This window comes from Vigna unguiculata, chromosome 3, assembly GCF_037176805.1.
Source record: "Vigna unguiculata cultivar grain cowpea cultivar isolate G323 ecotype 2 chromosome 3, ASM3717680v1, whole genome shotgun sequence".
Classification (NCBI taxonomy): Eukaryota; Viridiplantae; Streptophyta; class Magnoliopsida; order Fabales; family Fabaceae; genus Vigna; species Vigna unguiculata.
The window spans coordinates 49,752,337-49,771,433 of NC_140794.1; the positions used below are offsets into that span (position 1 = coordinate 49,752,337).

The 19,097-nt window shown below is 33.5% G+C and overlaps 1 protein-coding gene, 1 long non-coding RNA gene and 1 pseudogene across 2 annotated transcripts; 1 reads left to right on the forward strand and 2 right to left on the reverse strand.

The window, feature by feature from the left end:
• Positions 1-727: 727 nt before the first annotated feature.
• On the reverse strand, positions 728-3,290 carry LOC114176936 (pentatricopeptide repeat-containing protein At5g16860-like). The gene is made up of 2 exons (XM_028062142.2): positions 1,169-3,290; positions 728-1,040 (listed from the first exon to the last, which is right to left on the reverse strand). The coding sequence occupies exon 1, from the start codon at positions 3,090-3,092 to the stop codon at positions 1,233-1,235; it is 1,860 nt and encodes a 619-aa protein (XP_027917943.1). The 5' UTR covers positions 3,093-3,290; the 3' UTR covers positions 728-1,040; positions 1,169-1,232.
• An 8,316-nt stretch (positions 3,291-11,606) lies between these two features.
• Positions 11,607-13,317, reverse strand: LOC146887932 (uncharacterized). Its single transcript, XR_014993757.1, has 2 exons — positions 13,032-13,317; positions 11,607-12,684 (listed from the first exon to the last, which is right to left on the reverse strand). It is a non-coding gene; the product is annotated as an uncharacterized LOC146887932 (long non-coding RNA).
• A 2,023-nt stretch (positions 13,318-15,340) lies between these two features.
• LOC114181529 (uncharacterized) lies at positions 15,341-18,372 on the forward strand (annotated as a pseudogene).
• The last annotated feature ends 725 nt before the right edge of the window (positions 18,373-19,097 follow it).

The window sequence follows — 19,097 nt, forward strand, 5'->3', positions numbered from 1 at the left end:
TAAGTAGTAATATCACATGAACTTAGTCATTAAATATATAATAGATATTGATAACAATTATAAGGACCTAGAAAATAATTTAGAGTAGAAGAATTTTTTATAAGAGATACTCATATTTTATTATTAAAAAGCTTAAGTTATAAAAAAGTTAAATTAACCCGGATATACTTTTATAAAAGTTACTGTCTCTCTTGAAAGTAAACATTCTTTTTTCCTTTGCACTCTATATAAGGTTTTAACTTATCTATCTACTTGTTTGAAGAAGAGTACCTCATAGGATTACTACACTCTTGTTTGAAAAAAATCTCAAACAAAGTAAATTCATATTTTATTCTCTTTATAGTCCTTTTAGTAGATACATTTCATCATGTGGGACAATTTTGTTTTGCATGTGTCCTCTAAGGACTCAAGATGATTTCCTTTCAGGTAGGATCGTTAGTATGTGATCAGATTTGATATGAGTTTCCTGTATATAATGACCAGCAAAAGAACGAGTTTTTTTCTTTTTCTTTTCATCTTATATTCTTATCATTGAGGAATACAATGTCTTTCTTGCGAGGTTATCATATGAAAATTATAAGATGTCCATGTTGAACTTAGACCTTCATAAATAAGCACATTGTCTGGATTCATAAGAGCTGTAAAATTATCTTTCACCTGTTCATTTCAGTATTTCTTTAGACTATACTTTTTTAAACCGAGGGGGAATAACTTGAACACTTTCTAGTTCACCTTGATAACTTTCGTTGTATCATTGAATAGTATATTAAGTATAAACAATAACATGAATGATCCCAGACAAAAATCTGTACATGTGTAAAATCAAGTTTAAGACCTTATAAAACTTAAAGAAACCTAACCTAACAGTAGAAGTGTTCATAAACTAGTTTAGTTAAACATTAACTGCAAAGTACTCAAGGTTATACAGGTTTCATCAGATAGGTTCAATAGCCAATTTAAGCCAGATTTGGTTACCTTCTAATTGACTCAACCCTTTTCAGCCTTCGTAAGTTTTAATAGCTTCCACGATGTTCTGGAACCTGCATTTGTCTAAGTATCAGTCTTTTGGAAGTTCTACAGTTTGTTTTCATTATCTTGAAGGCTAAATCTGTTAAAACTGAACACTGCCCCGTCTCATCTCAAGGCAACTCAATGCATAGTCACACACCTCTAACTCTTGGTGCCAATTTGACAAAGCATATTGATTTGATCAAGTTGTGTTCTCCTCTAGGCTAACTTCCAATACCAACCAAACTATGTCCTGACGGCTTTGGCAATGCATGGCCTTGCATCCTCCTCCTTACTATTGCAGCATCATCCCATCTTCCAGCTCTTGAGTATATATTTGACAGCGTCACATAATGACCAGCTTCTTGAGGTTCTAAACTGATCAATTTTTCTGCGGCTACTTTTCCAACGCTAACATTTTGGTGTTCTTGGCAGGCAGCAAGTAAAGCTCCCCAAACATGCTTATCTGGTTCCTGGGGCATTTGGTTTATGAAATCAAAAGCCTCTTCAAGCCTACCAGCACGGGCAAGCATGTCAACGACACAAGAAAAGTGTTCCCTCACTGGTGTCAAACCCAAGTCTTTTGTCATTCTGTAGAAAAGTTTGATCCCCTCATCCACAAGTCCTGAATGACTACAAGCCGAAAGTACACACGAAAAAGTCACCAAATCAGGTCTAACACCTGAATCACTCATCTCCTGCAAAAGCTTCAGAGCAGTTTGGCCAAGCCCGTGTGTGCCAAACCCTCCAATAATCGTGTTCCATGAAACCAAGTCCTTGGCCACCATGGTGGAAAACACAGCAAATGCATATGCAATGCATCCACGGACCGAGTACATATGAACAAGGGCATTATTAACCAGAATCACAGAACTGAGACAGCATTTCCGAACATAAGCATGCATCTCTTTTCCACATCTCAAATCACAAACAGGCAATATAGTAGACACAGTTGTGCCATCAATCCTCACCCCCCTTTCCTGCATTTTTCTGAAACATTCAAGTGCCAGATCTCCCAATCCCACATCAATCAAACTCAAAATCATCGCATTCCATGTAACAGCATCACTCTTATCCATCCTCCGAAACACAATATCAGCACGATCAAGTCTACCGCAGCCGGCATACAATGTCACCAATGCAGCACCAGCAGACCTATAAAACACATCCCCACACATGATTTTAAGGCCATAGCCATGAACCTCCATCCCACTAGCCAAAGCCCCCAAAGACCTGCACGACACAAGCACCCCAGAAAGAGCATCCACATCAGGTGAAACCATGCCTACATTCATCATCTTCCTAAAAATCCCCAAAGAAACATCATGCCTCCCAACACTAGCATAACCCGATATCAAAATCGTCCACGAAATCACATTAGGAACCTCAATCTCCCCAAAAGCCCTCCACGCCTCGCAGCACATTCCCATCCTACAATAAGCATCCATCAGCGTGTTCCACGTGACAACATCCAGTGCACACTCACACCCATCCCGTTTCATAACCCGGAACACCTCCACAGCTCTCTGAGGAAGCCCATTACACACGTAAGCCGACATCATGGAATTCCACGAAAAAACATCTCTTTCAGGCATTTCATCGAAAACTTGCTTTGCACTCCAAACATCACCACATTTGGAGTACATATCTAACACGGAGTTGCGAACTTGCAAGTTGGACTCCGCCCCAAGCACAATGACATCTTTGTACACAACAGTGCCGGTTCCCAAGCACGATAACTGGGCACACGCTTTCAACACCTTGGGGAAGACGTAGCCATCGGGTACGACACCGTTTTGCCTCAGTTTGGCGTAGGTTTGGATGCACTGGTGTGGATACCCGTGCTTGGAATAGAAGGAGAGGATGGAAGTGAAGGCGAAGACGTTGGGGTGGGAGAGTTGTTGGAGAAGAGCGAGCGCGGAGCGAAGGTCATTGAAATCGGCGTAGATTTGGATTAACTTGGTTACGAAGAAAGGGTTGCGGTGTGAAGTGGTTTGGAGAATGTAGGTGTGAAGTTGCTTTGCTTGGTTCAGAGTTTTGCAGGCTCTGAGCAGAGAGTTGAAAGAGTGTGTGTGGTTCTGCATAAATGAATGAACAATGAATCATTGAATGGGTTCTTTTCTCCTCATTTAAACAGTTTTTATTTTTTTTCTTACATTAGTATTTTGCCAAGAGTTTCTGTTAACTTCACATTTTTTCCCGCACAAAAAGATTCTTATGATCGTAGAACCTTAGTTATTCTCATGGCGTCTATGTTGAGATAACACCTACCTCCATTGTCATGGTTGTTACAAAATAGATAAGAAAAGGGGTCATTTTGAAAAAAATAGAAAGAACAGGAAGAAATCACGGGTCCAGGAAGCAAAAGCCCACAACCTACCAACAAGTTGTCCACCGGGCTTGAGACAAAATGAGGCCCAGACCAGAAAAAAGTGAAGGGGATTTTATTATTCAACCCAGTTTTTATTTACACCAACTTGTTTTCCTTTTTACAAAATATAAAGTATGTTTTTGTTGTGGGTTCTTTTATAAAAATGGGTGACTTTGACCATTTATTGTAAAAATGAGTATGTTTACTGATTAATTATACGGTAGGATTAGTTTACTAATAACTTAACTATTTTTTAAAAAAGTTAGGTCTTTTTGATTCATTTATTAAAAGACGGGTTTAAAAGACAGTTTACTAATTAATTGTATCGTTGATTTGACTAATCATTTGATTTTTCTATATATTTTTTTAACTTTTATAATAATTTTAAAGTTTTACATATTTTTCTTAAAATAAATTTTAAATAATTTGATTAAAATTATTTAAAATAAAATTTATTATTGTAAATTTTATAATAAAATGAAACAATAAAATTTAAAATATAAATTTTAAAATATCAAAATTTTTATATATTTTATTTAAAATATTTTTAATCAAATTTTATTATTGTAAATTTTATAATAAAATGTAATAATAAAATCTAAAATATTAAGTTTTAAAATATCAAAATTTTAACATTTTTTTAAATATTTTTAATCAAATTTTATTATAAAATTTAATAATAAAATTTAAAATATTTTTTAAAATATCCAAATTTTAATAAAATTTTATTTAAAATGTTTTTAATCAAATTATTAAAGATTTATTTTTAAAAAAATATATAAAACTTTAAAAATTATATAAAAATTAAAAATAAATAAAGAGAAATTAAATCATTAATAAATTGATCATATTATGTCATTAATTAATTAATTAGTAAATTGATTATTTTTATAATAAACGGGTCAAAATGACTTATTTTTGTATAAAAAAACCGTTTGTTGTAGTTTGAAAAGGTTTGTGTTGATACTGAAAAGCCCAAGAGAAACAAACGATGATAAGCCCATAGAAAACCATCATAATGTGATAGAAAAACGATCATGTGGGCCAGAAAACGAATATATATATATATATATATATATATATATATATATATATATATATATATATATATATATATATATATATATATATATATATATATAATAATGGGGTAAATAAAAAATAGTAATTTTACTTCATCCAAAAATCCACCAAAGCATTTTTCGAAAAGAAAAACAATTTACTGAAGTTGAGAACTTTCAAACGCACGCAACATACTATGTTTTTCTTATAATAGAAATAGTTGTAAGATTCTATTTAATTCTCTCCGAGAATTAAATTACTTTCTCATAAGTTTATTAAAATGAGTCAATCCTACTCATATAAGTTGACTTACTGTATATTGAGTTAAAAAATGTCGGCTTAATCCGATTTACTTTTTAATGAGTTAAAATTTTGTAATCCAGTTAGACATACTATGAATTGGTAAGTTACTGAATTGATTTATTTATGAATATTTTTTTTAATTTATTTTACATATTTATTGGATTACAATGAAGGTGAATTGACTTAATTAATTTTTTAATTTTTTTAAAATAGTGGAATCAAAGTGTAAACCTAATTCTAGAAATATTATTATAAAGATAATAGTTAAAAATTAAAGTATCAACGTATATAACTTGACAAACAAATTAATTAAACATTCAAACTATTTAATTATTATTGAGCAATATTCTAACATTTTAAAATATGAAATTGTGAACCTATATAATTAAAATTAGTAAATAATTACAAAAAAATAATAATAATAAAAAAATATTGGTGGGTTAAGTGGGTCAATCCACCTTCAACCCGACTTGAACCCATTTAATCCGTGAGTTAAGTGAGTCGGATTTAGTTCAACTCATTTTTTTAAAAAATGGATTTTTCTCAACCCAACCCGGCTCGAACCCATTATGAGGTGAGTTGTGTTGACTCACGAGTTGGAACCTATTTTGACATCTATTCCCATTATAAAGTCAATGGTAGATTCATTTATCATTAAAGCAACCTACAAAATATTAATGTTGTGATTGTTTGGAGCTACAGAGATTTCACATGAGCACAAATTTGTAAAAGAAGATAAAAAATCAACAACACTATTCAACACGAAAACGATACAATTTTTTTAGAAAACTTTCTTCTCATCCATCTGAAGATACGCAAGAAGGACAGACACGTATAATGTACAATAAACATTCGATTAAGTCCACACTCATTTAAGTCTTTGTCCCACATAAATCCGCATTTAGAAAGGAAAAATTCTCTGATCAATAATTGTGACTTTATTTTTAGAAAAAAATAATGTATAATCGTGTGAAAAATTTTTTTTATTCGTTCACATGTGATTGTTGATTGACCATTTTGTAAAATGCAACGAAGGTATCACATGTGATTGTTGATTGACCATTTTGTAAAATGCAACGAAGGTGAAGAGAGAGAGATAGAGAGAGAGATCCATTTTATCTATTATATATCTCATAATTTTATAACTCGTACAAATTTTCAACACTCACAATAATTGTATGACTCAAAATATTTCATATTGTAATTATATGACTCTAAAAATTTCAAAAGTCCGCATCAAAGTAACTCTTGAGATCAAAATGAAGACTTTAGCAAATATATATATAATTTTATGAAAATAACATAATATAATAAAAGATAAAATGTAATAAAATATTTATTCTTTATCCTAGTATAATAAATACTTATAATATATTAATAAAAATTAATTTTAAGAATATATTTAATTAATTAATTTTATTAAAAAAACAATATTTATCAATCCATCGAATAATTTACAAACTTTAATAAAATTTCTCTTCATTTCTCATTATGTTTCTCTTAATCCAAACAACTTCATTTTTACCTCTTTTTCCCCCTCAAAAAATTCACTTATTTTTGCTCCCTTAAATCCATATTTCAATCCAAATATACGTGTTCTTTTGAAATTTCGACAGGCTTCAACCCCACAACTACATGTTTCGTCTCTACCTGGGTCGCTACAACCATTTACAGCGGGGTTCATCTTCCTCTTCGTTCTCAGCACCAATGCACAACCATTTTAAATACTAGTGAACTTCTTCCATCATCAACATCTATGGTTGGAGCTTTATGATGTCGCCTTCTTCGTTCGTTCCTCACCAATTTTTCGCGAAGCTGTTAGCTCGCAACCATTGCATGAACTTGCTGGAAGCTTGAAGCCCTAGTCACCTCCACCATAAGCTTAGCATTTGATTGCACTACACTAGCTAAGGGAGGTTGTTGCACACATCGGCTCGTACATATTCCTTTTTCTTCTTCTTTTTCTCAAGAAAATTTAAACACTTTGAAATACACATCATTTTTTTATATTTAGTTAAAGGTACCTTCAGGCGGACGTTGTAGGTGCTATTGTTCTCCCTACAACATAAAAGACTCTCATATTCAAAATCCAGATTTTATATACCATGCTTTATAATTATGGCTTTTTCATAATTTTCTATAATAAATTATGACTCAGAAAAAAAGTATTTTATTTTAAAATACTTTTATTTTTTTTCAAGTTAGTCTTCCAGTTGCGATTTAGGTTGCAACAAGTGAGTGTGGGTAGTTTTGATGAGCAAAACAGTTGGACTGATGGGGTGCTTTTAGGAGTGGTGAGTGTGGTTTTTTTGTGAGATACCCTTGTGTTTTATCGTGGTTGTGGATGATTTTGGGTGTTTTTCGACTAAACATCAAAGGTGGAATCCCTAGGGTATGTGGTCTGGTGGTTAGACGGGTTGTATTTAGCAACTTTACGGGTGTAGTGTTGAATTTTTCAAAAATCGGGAAGTGGTTGGAGGGTGGAATGTTAACGAGTAACATGGGATTGACTGTGGCGAAGAGTCACCCAACTGAGAGGCATATGTGTGTGGTGCCAGACAAGAGGTCAAGATCAGAAAATGTAGAGTGAGATATAATTGGAGATCGTGGTAGGGGATGTAAAGGAGGTGGAGGGTTTGGTAGGCATAGAGTTTATGCAAGAGTGTTGAAGCTAGCTAAGTTGAGCAACAAAGGTCTGGTGCTGATATGCAAGAACATGTGCTACTCAACAAAATTTCTATTGTTTCTTTTGGTTTTCGATGGCAGAGTATAATGGAAGATAGGTTGCATTGTCGTGTTTGTTCCATGTTAGTTCCTGTTCGAAAGGGGATTGATATAGCACACATGTCCGTCATTAGAAGTTCCGTTGCTACAAAGAACTATTCAAATTAAACTGAATTATAATTTTGTGAGATTATGTATAAAAAAAACTAGATAAAATTATTTTTCTTATATGAATATCTTATTTTTATTTAAAATAAAAGTTGAAGGGTGAAAAATATTATGTCAACTAATTATTATTGGGCAATCCCACGCTCGTCGTTATCATTCCCCACTCTGACTATATATTCATGGTTAGTTGTGCTTTCCACACTCGATTCCTAAAACATTTGACATTGCACTTGTAAAGTGGCTCTATACATTCAGTCTGACCACTTGTCGCAACTGAAATTGCGACGGGATGTCGAAACAAAAATAAAATTATGAAAAAAGAACAACTTAGAGTCACTACCATTGTTTATTCTGAAAAACTGTGAAAAAACCACAAAAATAAAACAAGGTTTGCGAAAACCAGATTTTAGATCCGAGAGTTAGTTACGCGTACGAAAGTTGTTACAATCCCACAACATCCTTCCTAACCTTTAATTTAATATGCAAACTGATGTGATTTTTCTAAATGTTTATTTTCCCTATGAAATGAGAAGAAAATACAGTATGAAGGATATATATATATATATATATATATATATATATATATATATATATATATTCTTTTCTATTTTTGTGTCCGACAAAGATGTATCTCGTTCCTACGTATTTTCATTCATAATGAAAAATCAAAGATCACGTAGTTCTTAACGAAAACCTTTTGAGAAATTGTTGATTTGATTTTTTATAATTTTGGAAACTCTTTTATGTTTTTCTTTGTAATTTGAATTATTTGGAAATTAGTGTCACACGACGGGAACGACCGGAAAGATACAAAAAAGTAAACAAAGAAAATTATGGTTAACTCTTGTTTTAGGAATTCCAATTAAGGGGTGTTATACCTTTTCCTTGTTATTACTTGATTGTGTGTAGAGCAATGGTTGCAAATTGATATATGGGGTGATGAAGTGTGTTTCTACTATGTTAAGTTCAACGGCCTCGGTGAATGTTTTTCCTCAAATGAACTTATGTGCACGTTGGCGCTGAGCGCATAAAAAATTGTCATCGAACGCACTTCGTTGTAGATGAGAAAAAACAGTGTTGAGTGTTACTTTTTCAATGCTCCTTTATTTGCTACTTAAAATGATGCTAATAACATTTCCTTTATCTATGGGTTGATTTGAGATTTCATCAATTTTAGATATGTAGGGAAAATATTGATTTCATCTCCATATCAATGATGAAATTCTATGATGTTAATGCTTTCAAAAGTAAAATTCAATTCAAATATTAAACCAATCATTGCAAAGACATAAAAGATAGAAATGAAACTAGGTTCACAAACAAAGAAAATATAAGTTAGAAATAATAGAAAGAGTGATTGAAGCTAAAAATCAACTACTTTAATGCAATACTCAGAATATGTTGTATCTTCTTCCCACCACCTTCATCATCTCAGCATATCAATTCAATGAAAATGGGAATGGTGATGAGAGATAACGATCGTATGAAAGTAAGTGATAATAGATATTTTATTCTTTAATTTCCTTATAACTTTGTTTTGATTTTTGGTGGTGAATGTAAAGTTACCTTAAATTAAAATTTTGATATAATATTGACAAATCGTGATCTAATACTTCTCGAAAAAGATTGTAAAGGTTTGAAATAGTTTTGAGTTAAAATTTTATTTTGGTTTATGCTTTGACGAGTGACTCATTACCTGTTTATTCTCTCATGGATTTATTGTTTGTACATAAGTTTTTTGAGATGTATATGATGCTAGATAGTTGTTATATATAAAGATTAAATGTATATCAAAACTATTTTATTCCACCTATTAATTAATATACAAATATTAGTTATACTTTACTATTAAATTATTAAATAAGCATTTGTATAATTTATTTAAACTTTTGTTTAAAAATAAGATAAGTGTTGCATCTCAATGAAGCTTTACAAATTTTATATGTAATATTATATAATAGTTGTATTATCATAATTTTACATCATGTTTTAGGTAACATTTATGTAACTTTATGAGGAAACAATAACATAAGGTATTTGGTGATTAAATAATCTATGATTATATACATTTTAATTATTAATATTAGTGAAATATATATATTATATACGTATTCAATTTTTTATAAAAATAAAAAATAATAAAATTATAATTATAAAATTTAATATAGATAATTTTATAATTCAAGTGTAGATAACTTTTATTTATTTTTTAGATTATTTATTTAATAATAAAAAAAGTCAAATTAAAAAAAGGATTAAATTAAAAAAATCAATTTTAAAAATTGATAACTTGAAGGATAAAATTAATAAAAATTGTAAAAAAAAACTCTTATATATATATATATATATATATATATATATATATATATAGATAGATAGATAGATATAAATATTGAACTATGTAATATCATTTTTATGAATCAAATAGAATAACTGATTGAGATATGTATAAATTTATTTAAAGTATCTTTATATTCTGTTATAGTTTTATCAATTATTTACTTAAATTAATAAGTATATAATTATTATAAATTAAAAGATTTGATCAAGATATTATTTATTTATTTAAAGTATTAATTTCATACTTTATTTTTAAGCATTAATATTTATAAATGAAGTAAATAATTTATATATTATTTTTTTTGAATTTCAAAAATAATATGACAATAAAAATCATTCAGAACAAAAATTATTTAATTTTATAATTACTTTTTTATAACAACTATTTTATAATTTATTAATATATTTTTTTCAATAGATCAAAATTATTTTTGTAACTTAACAAAACTCTTGATATAGTAAAAAAAAAAAAGTAGACAAACTTGCGCATATTAAATATAATTTTACTAGTATACATTAAAAAAATATATAAAAAGAGTTTTGTTGACATTTTCTTTTTTCAAACAAAATTGCTGAAGAAGACTTATAAATGTAATTTCACAGAAAAGATTGGTTGGGTGATTTTTATAAGAAATTACTTGTAAATTTAAAATTCTTTAATTACATGTTTAAACTTGTTGTTCATCAAGTTAATATTTTAAGATTTTTTTTTGTTATATATATATTAGGAAAAATTTTCAAATTTTCTCACTCTAAAGTAAACTATATATGTCTAAAAAAGTTACCTACATATGTAGGATAAACTATAAGAAACTTATTTCTTGTCAATTTTATAAAAAAAAAATTATAAAAAGAATCCTAAAAAATAAATGTAGCATTTTAATAATAAGCATTAATATTATTGTTTCTCTCTTGTTTCTAGTCATAGATATACATCACTGAAATTCTGAGCATGATAGTGACTGTGTGGCATCATCAAAGTTACCAAAATTCTGTTAGTTAGAAAATAACATATGGTTTAAAATCTCTTTTAAAGTTCTACACACTGATATAGAAATTACTGACTGGATTTGTATTGATTCACTAACATATAAATATATGTGGTTACTCCAAACTAACAAAATTATTTAAAATACGTCTTAGAAATAATCTTCTTTAAAAGTTTTAAACTTTTTATTCTTAGATGTGCATAGTCTATCCAGTAATTTAATTTTGTAAATTTGAAAAGCTTGAACCTTAAAAGAACAAATTGCATGTATGGTAGTTTATCGAAGAAGTGAAAATGAAAAGTTGAAGCATTTTGAGTGGCGACAAAGTGCGGAATCCAATGCCACTATTGATGCTTTGAGGGAGGGCCCTTGCGCACTTCTTTTTCTTCGGCCATAACCCATTTCGTGGGATCCACAAACCGACCCTCAAGTTTTTTGACGCTGGCTCACTTCACTCTCCGCATTTTTCAATTTCCAATGATGTTGTAGTGTTTGCTTAGATGTCTGCAACAAAGAAGGTGTCATTTTCACCTCATCTTTTTCCTCTTCGGAGAAGGTCCACACCACGATTAGCCACTGACTCAGTGCCTACGGGTTACATCTGTTTTGACGGCGACACACCATCTGGAGCCACGTTACAATGTCTTTCAACACACCTCATCTCTCTCTTTCATCTACAAAAACACAACTAAAAACAAAAAGTTTTGGAACAACTAATAGAATAATACTATTGTATAGTTCTTAATGAAAATATATTAAGAAAATATGAAGTAACTTTTTATTGCCTAGTCTATTGGTCATATATAACAAATTAGACCACCTTATTATATAGGTTGGTAGTGTTGGATAAAACCTATGATCGGAATTAGCGGCTTCATGAGGATGTTATTGGGTTGCGTGTTGTCTTGGAACCTTCTTTCTGTTGGGTCAAGCTACCTAGCTTCCTTCGTTTGCAAGTCGCAAATGGCGTGACAAGCTTGGAATCGTGAACGAGAATGATAGTTTTTTGGCTCCGAGTGCCCCAACTATGACAAAAGTCCATGCACTTAATAATTATCTTCTGATCCCGAGCAAGTGAGAGAAAAGAAGAGAGATAGGTCAAGATTGTTACACTCAGAATTTGTAGGGCGAAGTAGTGGATAATTAGGAACAAAGTTGTGTTTTCTTATCATGTACACTTTTGTGGAATATAGAATGTGCATGTCTAATTGATTTCCAACATGTATTTTAGTGTGTTTGGACAAACTAACTAGAAAGACATGGGAATAGGTTTTGTGTTATTATTTTTTTTTAGAATTAAGACATTGACATAGGAATAAAATATGGTGCTCCCCACCACCAGTGTTTGTATTATGGTCCAAATAAAGGACGAAAATGGGAAGTGTAATTTTGATTTTAAGCCCGCTTGTTTGGGGACATGGGTGGTTCATGTATTGACATTTCGAAATGTTCTTTCCTTGTCCCCTACACTGCTTTGGCCTTTCCTCTTGGTCCTTTTCATTTTGGTTTGCAGAGTTTTTCTCTTAGATTTTGGACCACTCCAACAGAATGAAAGCCCGTCGTGGTTATGCCATCGCTGCAGCAGCACTTGTTGCAACTAACGTTGGAGAAGATGATGGAAAAGTTCGCGTAAGGATGATCATGATTATATTATAACATCGTTGGAGAAACCTCAGTGCAATGTCACTTCTTTCTCTTTACAAATGCAAATCCCTTGTACTTTACAAAAGCATATGACGCGGTTTAATTCTCTAAAGTCAGAACAATAGATATACAACAAAAGTTTATACTATAGAGGACTATATCATTCATCACTTTACCATGATGTTTATAACCAATTAAACTTGATTGAATATGAAATTTAAAAAATCTTCAATAAAAGTTGAAAGGTGTTTGACACAAATACCACAAGAAAATTTTCTTAAAAACAAAACTTCATATATTATATTTTCTAACCTGAAGAAAAACAATACATTAATTATTAGAAATAACATATGAACGCGTAAAAAATGCAGACATATTAAAATGAACTTATGAAATTACAAAATCCCCAACGAAATAAATACCAGATAACAAAATCACGTTTTGCCCATCTCCTCGTCAATAGATTCATTGTGGTTCTGACGCAGAGTTGTTCTAGTGTGGCGTGGCTCTTGTAGACTTCATTCTCGTCACTCTTGGGAGGTTTATGGGAAGGAAAAATGGAGACAGGAACACTTAGGTTCACAGAAGGGAGAGGAGATGGAAGACTAGGAAAAAAAGTGAAGTTGGGTTGCACGAGGAAGAAGGAAAAGAACACGATTTAGAAAGTTTCAGAATAGAAGTTGTGATTATTGGGAAGAAAAATTAATGTGTCTTAAATTAAAAATAAGAAAAGAAGAGATTAAAAAGAAAATTATTAAGTTCCGATTATAATGTGGGAATCTGATTTTGACCATTGAGAACAATTTTTTATTGTTTCCACAATATAAAGAGGGTGTACGTCGTAAAAGAATTTCAACATTCTTTCTATCTTCCAATGTTCTTTTAAAATTTTTTTATTTATTTATAGAATACCAATAATTTGTTTATTATTATTATAATAGTTTTTCATCTTTACGCATTTATTTAAATAAGTAATTGAAATTATTTTTAAATTAAAATACTATTATAGATTATCAATTATTGAAGTAATCATTTTTTAAAATTAATTAAATTTTAATTAGAAAGTATAATAAAATAATCAATTTTTTATTGATAACTATTATTTTATATCATAATAAAGTGTAAATATAAAATAATGTACTGTTTGAATATAATATAATATAATAGGACATTTTTCACATTTTTTAAGTGAAAAATAATTCATGTGAATTGTTTTTAATAGAGATATTATATCTATTAAAAAAATATGAATAATGAAAGGAGAAAAGATTGAGGTCCAAATTGGAAGGAGTAACTGTGTAGTAATTGGTTCTCCCACAAAAATATTTTTTTCATTCTTTTGCAAAAATCCATTGTTTGTGATGTTTATATCTCATAGACATTAGTAGTTCGGACGAGTTTTGTTTGTGGTGTTCATTTCTTGTATGGTGCATCAAAGCATGTTTGGAGACTACTTAACACCATTTAGGATATGTACGAGATTACTATGAGTTGCTTTGTGATCTTGTCCCATTTAGACACTATTGTAAACATTATGTGTGAGGGGTCATGGTTTTGAATACGAAAGATGTGTGTTATTTTGTTGCACAAAGTTAAATGACCTTTGTCCTCTCCAACATTGTTACTACGTACCATCTACAGTTTTCACATTCTCTCGTGACCACTAAGTTCATCCGTACAACTTAGGACTGTTTTACCATCAACACCAATGACTTAATCTGTTCACATAAAAGAAAGAAAAAAAATAATTAACTCTTCACGTAAAAGAAAGAAAAAAAACTAATCGGGGGTCGTCACCGATATTTACTTGAAAAACATCGAAAAGATCATTAGAAAAGATTGATATATGAGAAATTATATTTTTTAGCTCATGATTCTATTCGTACAGGGAATGTGTTACTGCATGACAATATCCATCATAAAGATAGTTACTTATAATTACTTAAGCATATTATTTATATTTCTTAAAATATTTTGTTCACAATAATAATTAAAACATTATTTTGAACAAAACAAAATCTATATTTTATTATTTTAAAAAATTAGGTATCATTATTATTGTTATTATTATGTAGAATTATATATATATATATATATATATATATATATATATATATATATATATATATATATATATATATATATATATATATATTGTCCTGGACCAGAGGAAGTCAGTTTAAGATAGAGAGGAGGAGGAGGAGATGTTGCCTCGGTATGGTGCCGAGAGTGGATATGGTATTAGGAGGAGTTGGAGTCAAACCGAGGGCATGAGAGGCTGGCATCTCGGTATTTCGTCTCGGTATGATGGCGAGGGGGGAGGCATCGATCAGTTTTATATTTAGTGATATCTTTTGTTAGTAGAGTGGTTATTATATTTTTTAGGTGTAGAAGATAGAAGATAATGCCGTTTCTGAAGAAAAGTGGTTATTTTTATGAAATATCTTAGAAGTAGATAAGTGGGGCTTTTTAGTTATTATTTGCTAAATCTTGGAGATCAATATTTTGTAACTGATTATAATATAAATAAGAGTATTACTCCCATGGTCAAGGGACAGAGTTTTTTTGGCCTAAGCAAGTCATAAAACTTTCTTTTTGTTTTGGTGAGGAATTATCCCGTATTTTTCTGAACCATACATTGGCGCCCACCGTGGGGTACGGTAAAACTCGATCCTTACCCCATCAAGATAAAAAACAGTAATAGAAAAAAGCGGGGGATACGAATCGGAAGATGAACAGAGGCAGAGGAGCACCCCGTGAAGGGCCTACCAGACAACAAATAATGCAAAGCATACTGGAGCTACAAAGGCAGAATGAGGAGATTAGGATGAAGGCGGAGACTGATCAGGCTCAGCTTGAAAAGGAGAGAGAGGAAACTCGCAAGAAAGCAGAAGAAGACTTACAGGTGTTAAGGGAAGAAGCTTTGGGAGAAAGAGAGAGATTGCGGAAAGATGCAGAGGAAACGCATCAGCGTTTGGAAGAAGCACTGCGACAGCAAGAACAGTTGCGGAAGGCAAACGAAGATATGCAAAGCAGATTGGAGTCTGCCAGGCCTGGTTTCCGTTATCCATCTCGGCTTAATTCCGACGTGAGCGATACCAATCCTTTGGTAGATGCGATCATGAGCGAGCCGATCCCACAGAATTTCGTAATTCCCAAAATCACGCCTTTCACAGGGAATTCCGATCCAGAATTGCATCTAAAAGCTTTCCAGGCTCGGATGATGATATCAGGTGGCAATGATGCCGTACGTTGCAAAATGTTTGTGGGCACACTGACAGAAATTGCCCTAAAGTGGTTTAACACTATACCTAATTCGTCCATCAGCTCCTTCCATGACTTCAAGCGTCTTTTCCTGGAGAGATTCTCAGCAAATAGAGCCAAACCAGTGGAGATGGCAGACATGTTCGATATAAGGCAAACCGCCGAAGAGACGTTAAAGCAATTTCTTAATCGATTCACCAATATCAGCATGAGGCTGATAGACCCTAACGAGGGTTTGCTGGTAAAAACCTTTATGAAAGGACTTCGAGCCAGCTCGTTCGGTGAGTCCCTGTACCGATATCCGCCGAAAAGCCTTACAGAGATAAGACAAAGGGCGGCTGTGGAGATAGAGACTGAGGAAGCCATGCGCCACAAAAAGTTAGGAGACAAAAAACCGGTGACTCATTCCAGGAGTGAAAGAGATATGAGACCTTATCGAAGAGAAAGGACGCCTCCCAAAATGAAAACAGATCGGCGTTTTGTCCCTTATGTGGCACAACGGAGGACCGATTGTCCGCAAGGGCAAAGAATACCGAATCTCAAGGTGCCGATGGCCCAAGTCTTGGAGGATGTGGAGGTAACTAGACATTTGCGCTATCCTGACGTCGCGGGGAGAACACTCGGTAATAGATTGGATGCTTGGTGTGAGTTTCACCAAACCAGAGGCCATGACACCAACTACTGTTATGGTTTACGTTATCAACTTTCTGTTTTGGCAAACCGGGGACTCCTGGCAAAATTCATGAAGTCGGGTGCTGATGAGAAATCACCTGAGATCCGCATGGCTCCCGATATACATGAGACACCCATTTTGGGGGATTTCAATACAATAGCAGGAGGTTTTGCGGGAGGAGGCTCGACCAGCTCGGCCAGGAAACGATATGTAAGGAGTGTCATAACCACAGCCACGATGGACAAGCCAAGGCAAGCTCCCGACATAACATTTTCAAATGATGATTTGAAAGGGGTAATCCCACATGAAGATGATCCCATAGTGGTCTCGGTGATTATGATGGGAAAGAATGTCCACAGGGTGCTGATTGATCAGGGGAGTTCTGCTGACGTGATGTTTTGGAGTACTTTCGTAGGCTTACAAATACCGATAGATCAATTGAAACCATTTGATGGAGTGCTTGTCGGTTTTTCTGGAGATCAAGTGGAGGTTAAAGGATATGTTGATCTCAGAACAACTTTCAAAGACAAGGAAGATGCAAAGACCGTATTTATACGCTACATAGTAGTTAATACCCCTTCATCATACAATTTGCTGTTGGGAAGGCCTTCTCTCAATAAGTTAAGGGCTGTGATATCAACAATACACTTAAAGATGAAATTTCCCTCGGAGGAGGGGAAAGTACTCACTTTAGCTGTAAACTAGGAGACCGCTCGTAAATGTTACGAGGACAATCTGAGGTTAAGGAGAAAAGTAGCATACTCAGTGAGCACAGCTGGAGTAGTATTGGATCCTGAGTTAGATCCAAGATTGGTGCACTCTGAGAGAAGGCCTCAGCCTGTGGGAGAGGTGAAGGAGGTACTTATAGATGGGAAGAAGTTGAGAATTGGGGGTGATCTGAGTCAGGAGCAAGAACAACAGCTCATCCAAGTGCTGAAGAGGAATCTTTCTTCATTCGCTTGGAGTGTGACTGATATGTCGGGGATTGATCCCGACTTTCTATGCCACAAGCTTAATATTAACCCATTGGCTAAGCCTAAAGTTCAGAAGCGTAGGCGGTTGAGCGGAGACCGAGCTCAGGCAGCTACTGAGGAGATACATAAATTATTAGAAGCGGCTCATATCCGAGAGATACAATATCCGACCTGGTTAGCAAATGTAGTGATGGTGAAGAAGTCCAATGGGAGATGGAGGATGTGTGTGGATTTCACGGATTTGAACAATGCCTGCCCAAAGGATTCGTATCCTTTGCCTAATATAGATGCACTAGTTGATAGCGCATCGGGCTGTGCTTTGCTAAGTTTTTTAGATGCTTATTCGGGCTATAATCAAATCAAGATGCACTGGTCAGATGAAGATAAGACGGCGTTTATGGGAGGAACAACGAATTATTGTTATCGAGTAATGCCGTTTGGGTTAAAAAATGCGGGAGCTACTTATCAGAGACTGATGGATCGGATCTTAGCGCCTATGTTGGGAAGAAATGTTCATGCGTATGTGGACGACATGGTGGTCACCTCGGTGGAAGAGAGGAAGCATGAGGAGGATTTGGAGGAATTATTTGTTACTATTAGCAAGTACAGACTTAAGCTCAATCCCGAGAAGTGTGCTTTTGGGGTTAAAGCTGGAAAGTTTCTGGGTTTTCTACTCACCGAGAGGGGGATAGAAGCCAATCCTGATAAATGTGCAGCTATTATAAATATGAGGAGTCCTAGTAACGTAAAGGAGGTACAAAGGCTGACGGGGAGAATGGCGGCCTTGTCTCGTTTTCTTGCCAAAAGTGGGGATCGGGGTTTTCCTTACTTTCAATGTTTGAAGAAGAATGAGCGATTTCAATGGACTGATCGGTGTGAGGAGGCATTCCAAAAATTGAAAGAATATATGAGCAAACCGCCGGTGTTGTGTAAGCCGGAAAAAGGTGCTGAGTTGTCCTTATACATATCGGTAACCGAACATGCTGTTAGCTCGGTTTTAGTCAGAGAGAGTGATGGGGACCAGAAACCAGTGTATTTTGTGAGCAAAGTGCTCTATGGTGCCGAGGTGAGGTATCCCACTATAGAGAAAGCCGCATTGGCAGTGGTTGTTTCAGCTCGGCGTCTGAGACATTATTTTCAGAATCATGGTGTCAAAGTGATGACGGATCTTCCCATTAGGTACATCTTGCAAAAACCTGATATATCAGGCAGGTTGGTTAAATGGGCGATAGAGCTGTCAGAGTATGGACTACAGTATGAGTCACGAGGGCCAATCAAGGCCCAGTTCTTAGCTGATTTTGTGGTGGAATTGTCTGAGCCGCCTGTGGAGAATCAGGGTGTAGGGGAGATAATGTGGATATTGTCAGTGGATGGAGCTTCTAATTTAAGGGGTAGTGGCGCTGGTATCGTTTTGGAAGGGCCGGAAGGGGTACTAATTGAACAATCCCTGAGGTTTGCTTTCAAAGCTAGTAATAATCAAGCGGAGTATGAGGCTTTGATAGCTGGTATGCTTCTAGCTAAAGAGATGGGGATCACCAGATTGTTGGTTAAAAGTGACTCTGCATTGGTGGCAGGTC

Bases quoted from the DNA above. Each gene is read 5' to 3' on its own strand.
- LOC114176936 (XM_028062142.2), bottom strand. From the start codon at position 3,092: ATGCAGAACCACACACACTCTTTCAACTCTCTGCTCAGAGCCTGCAAA.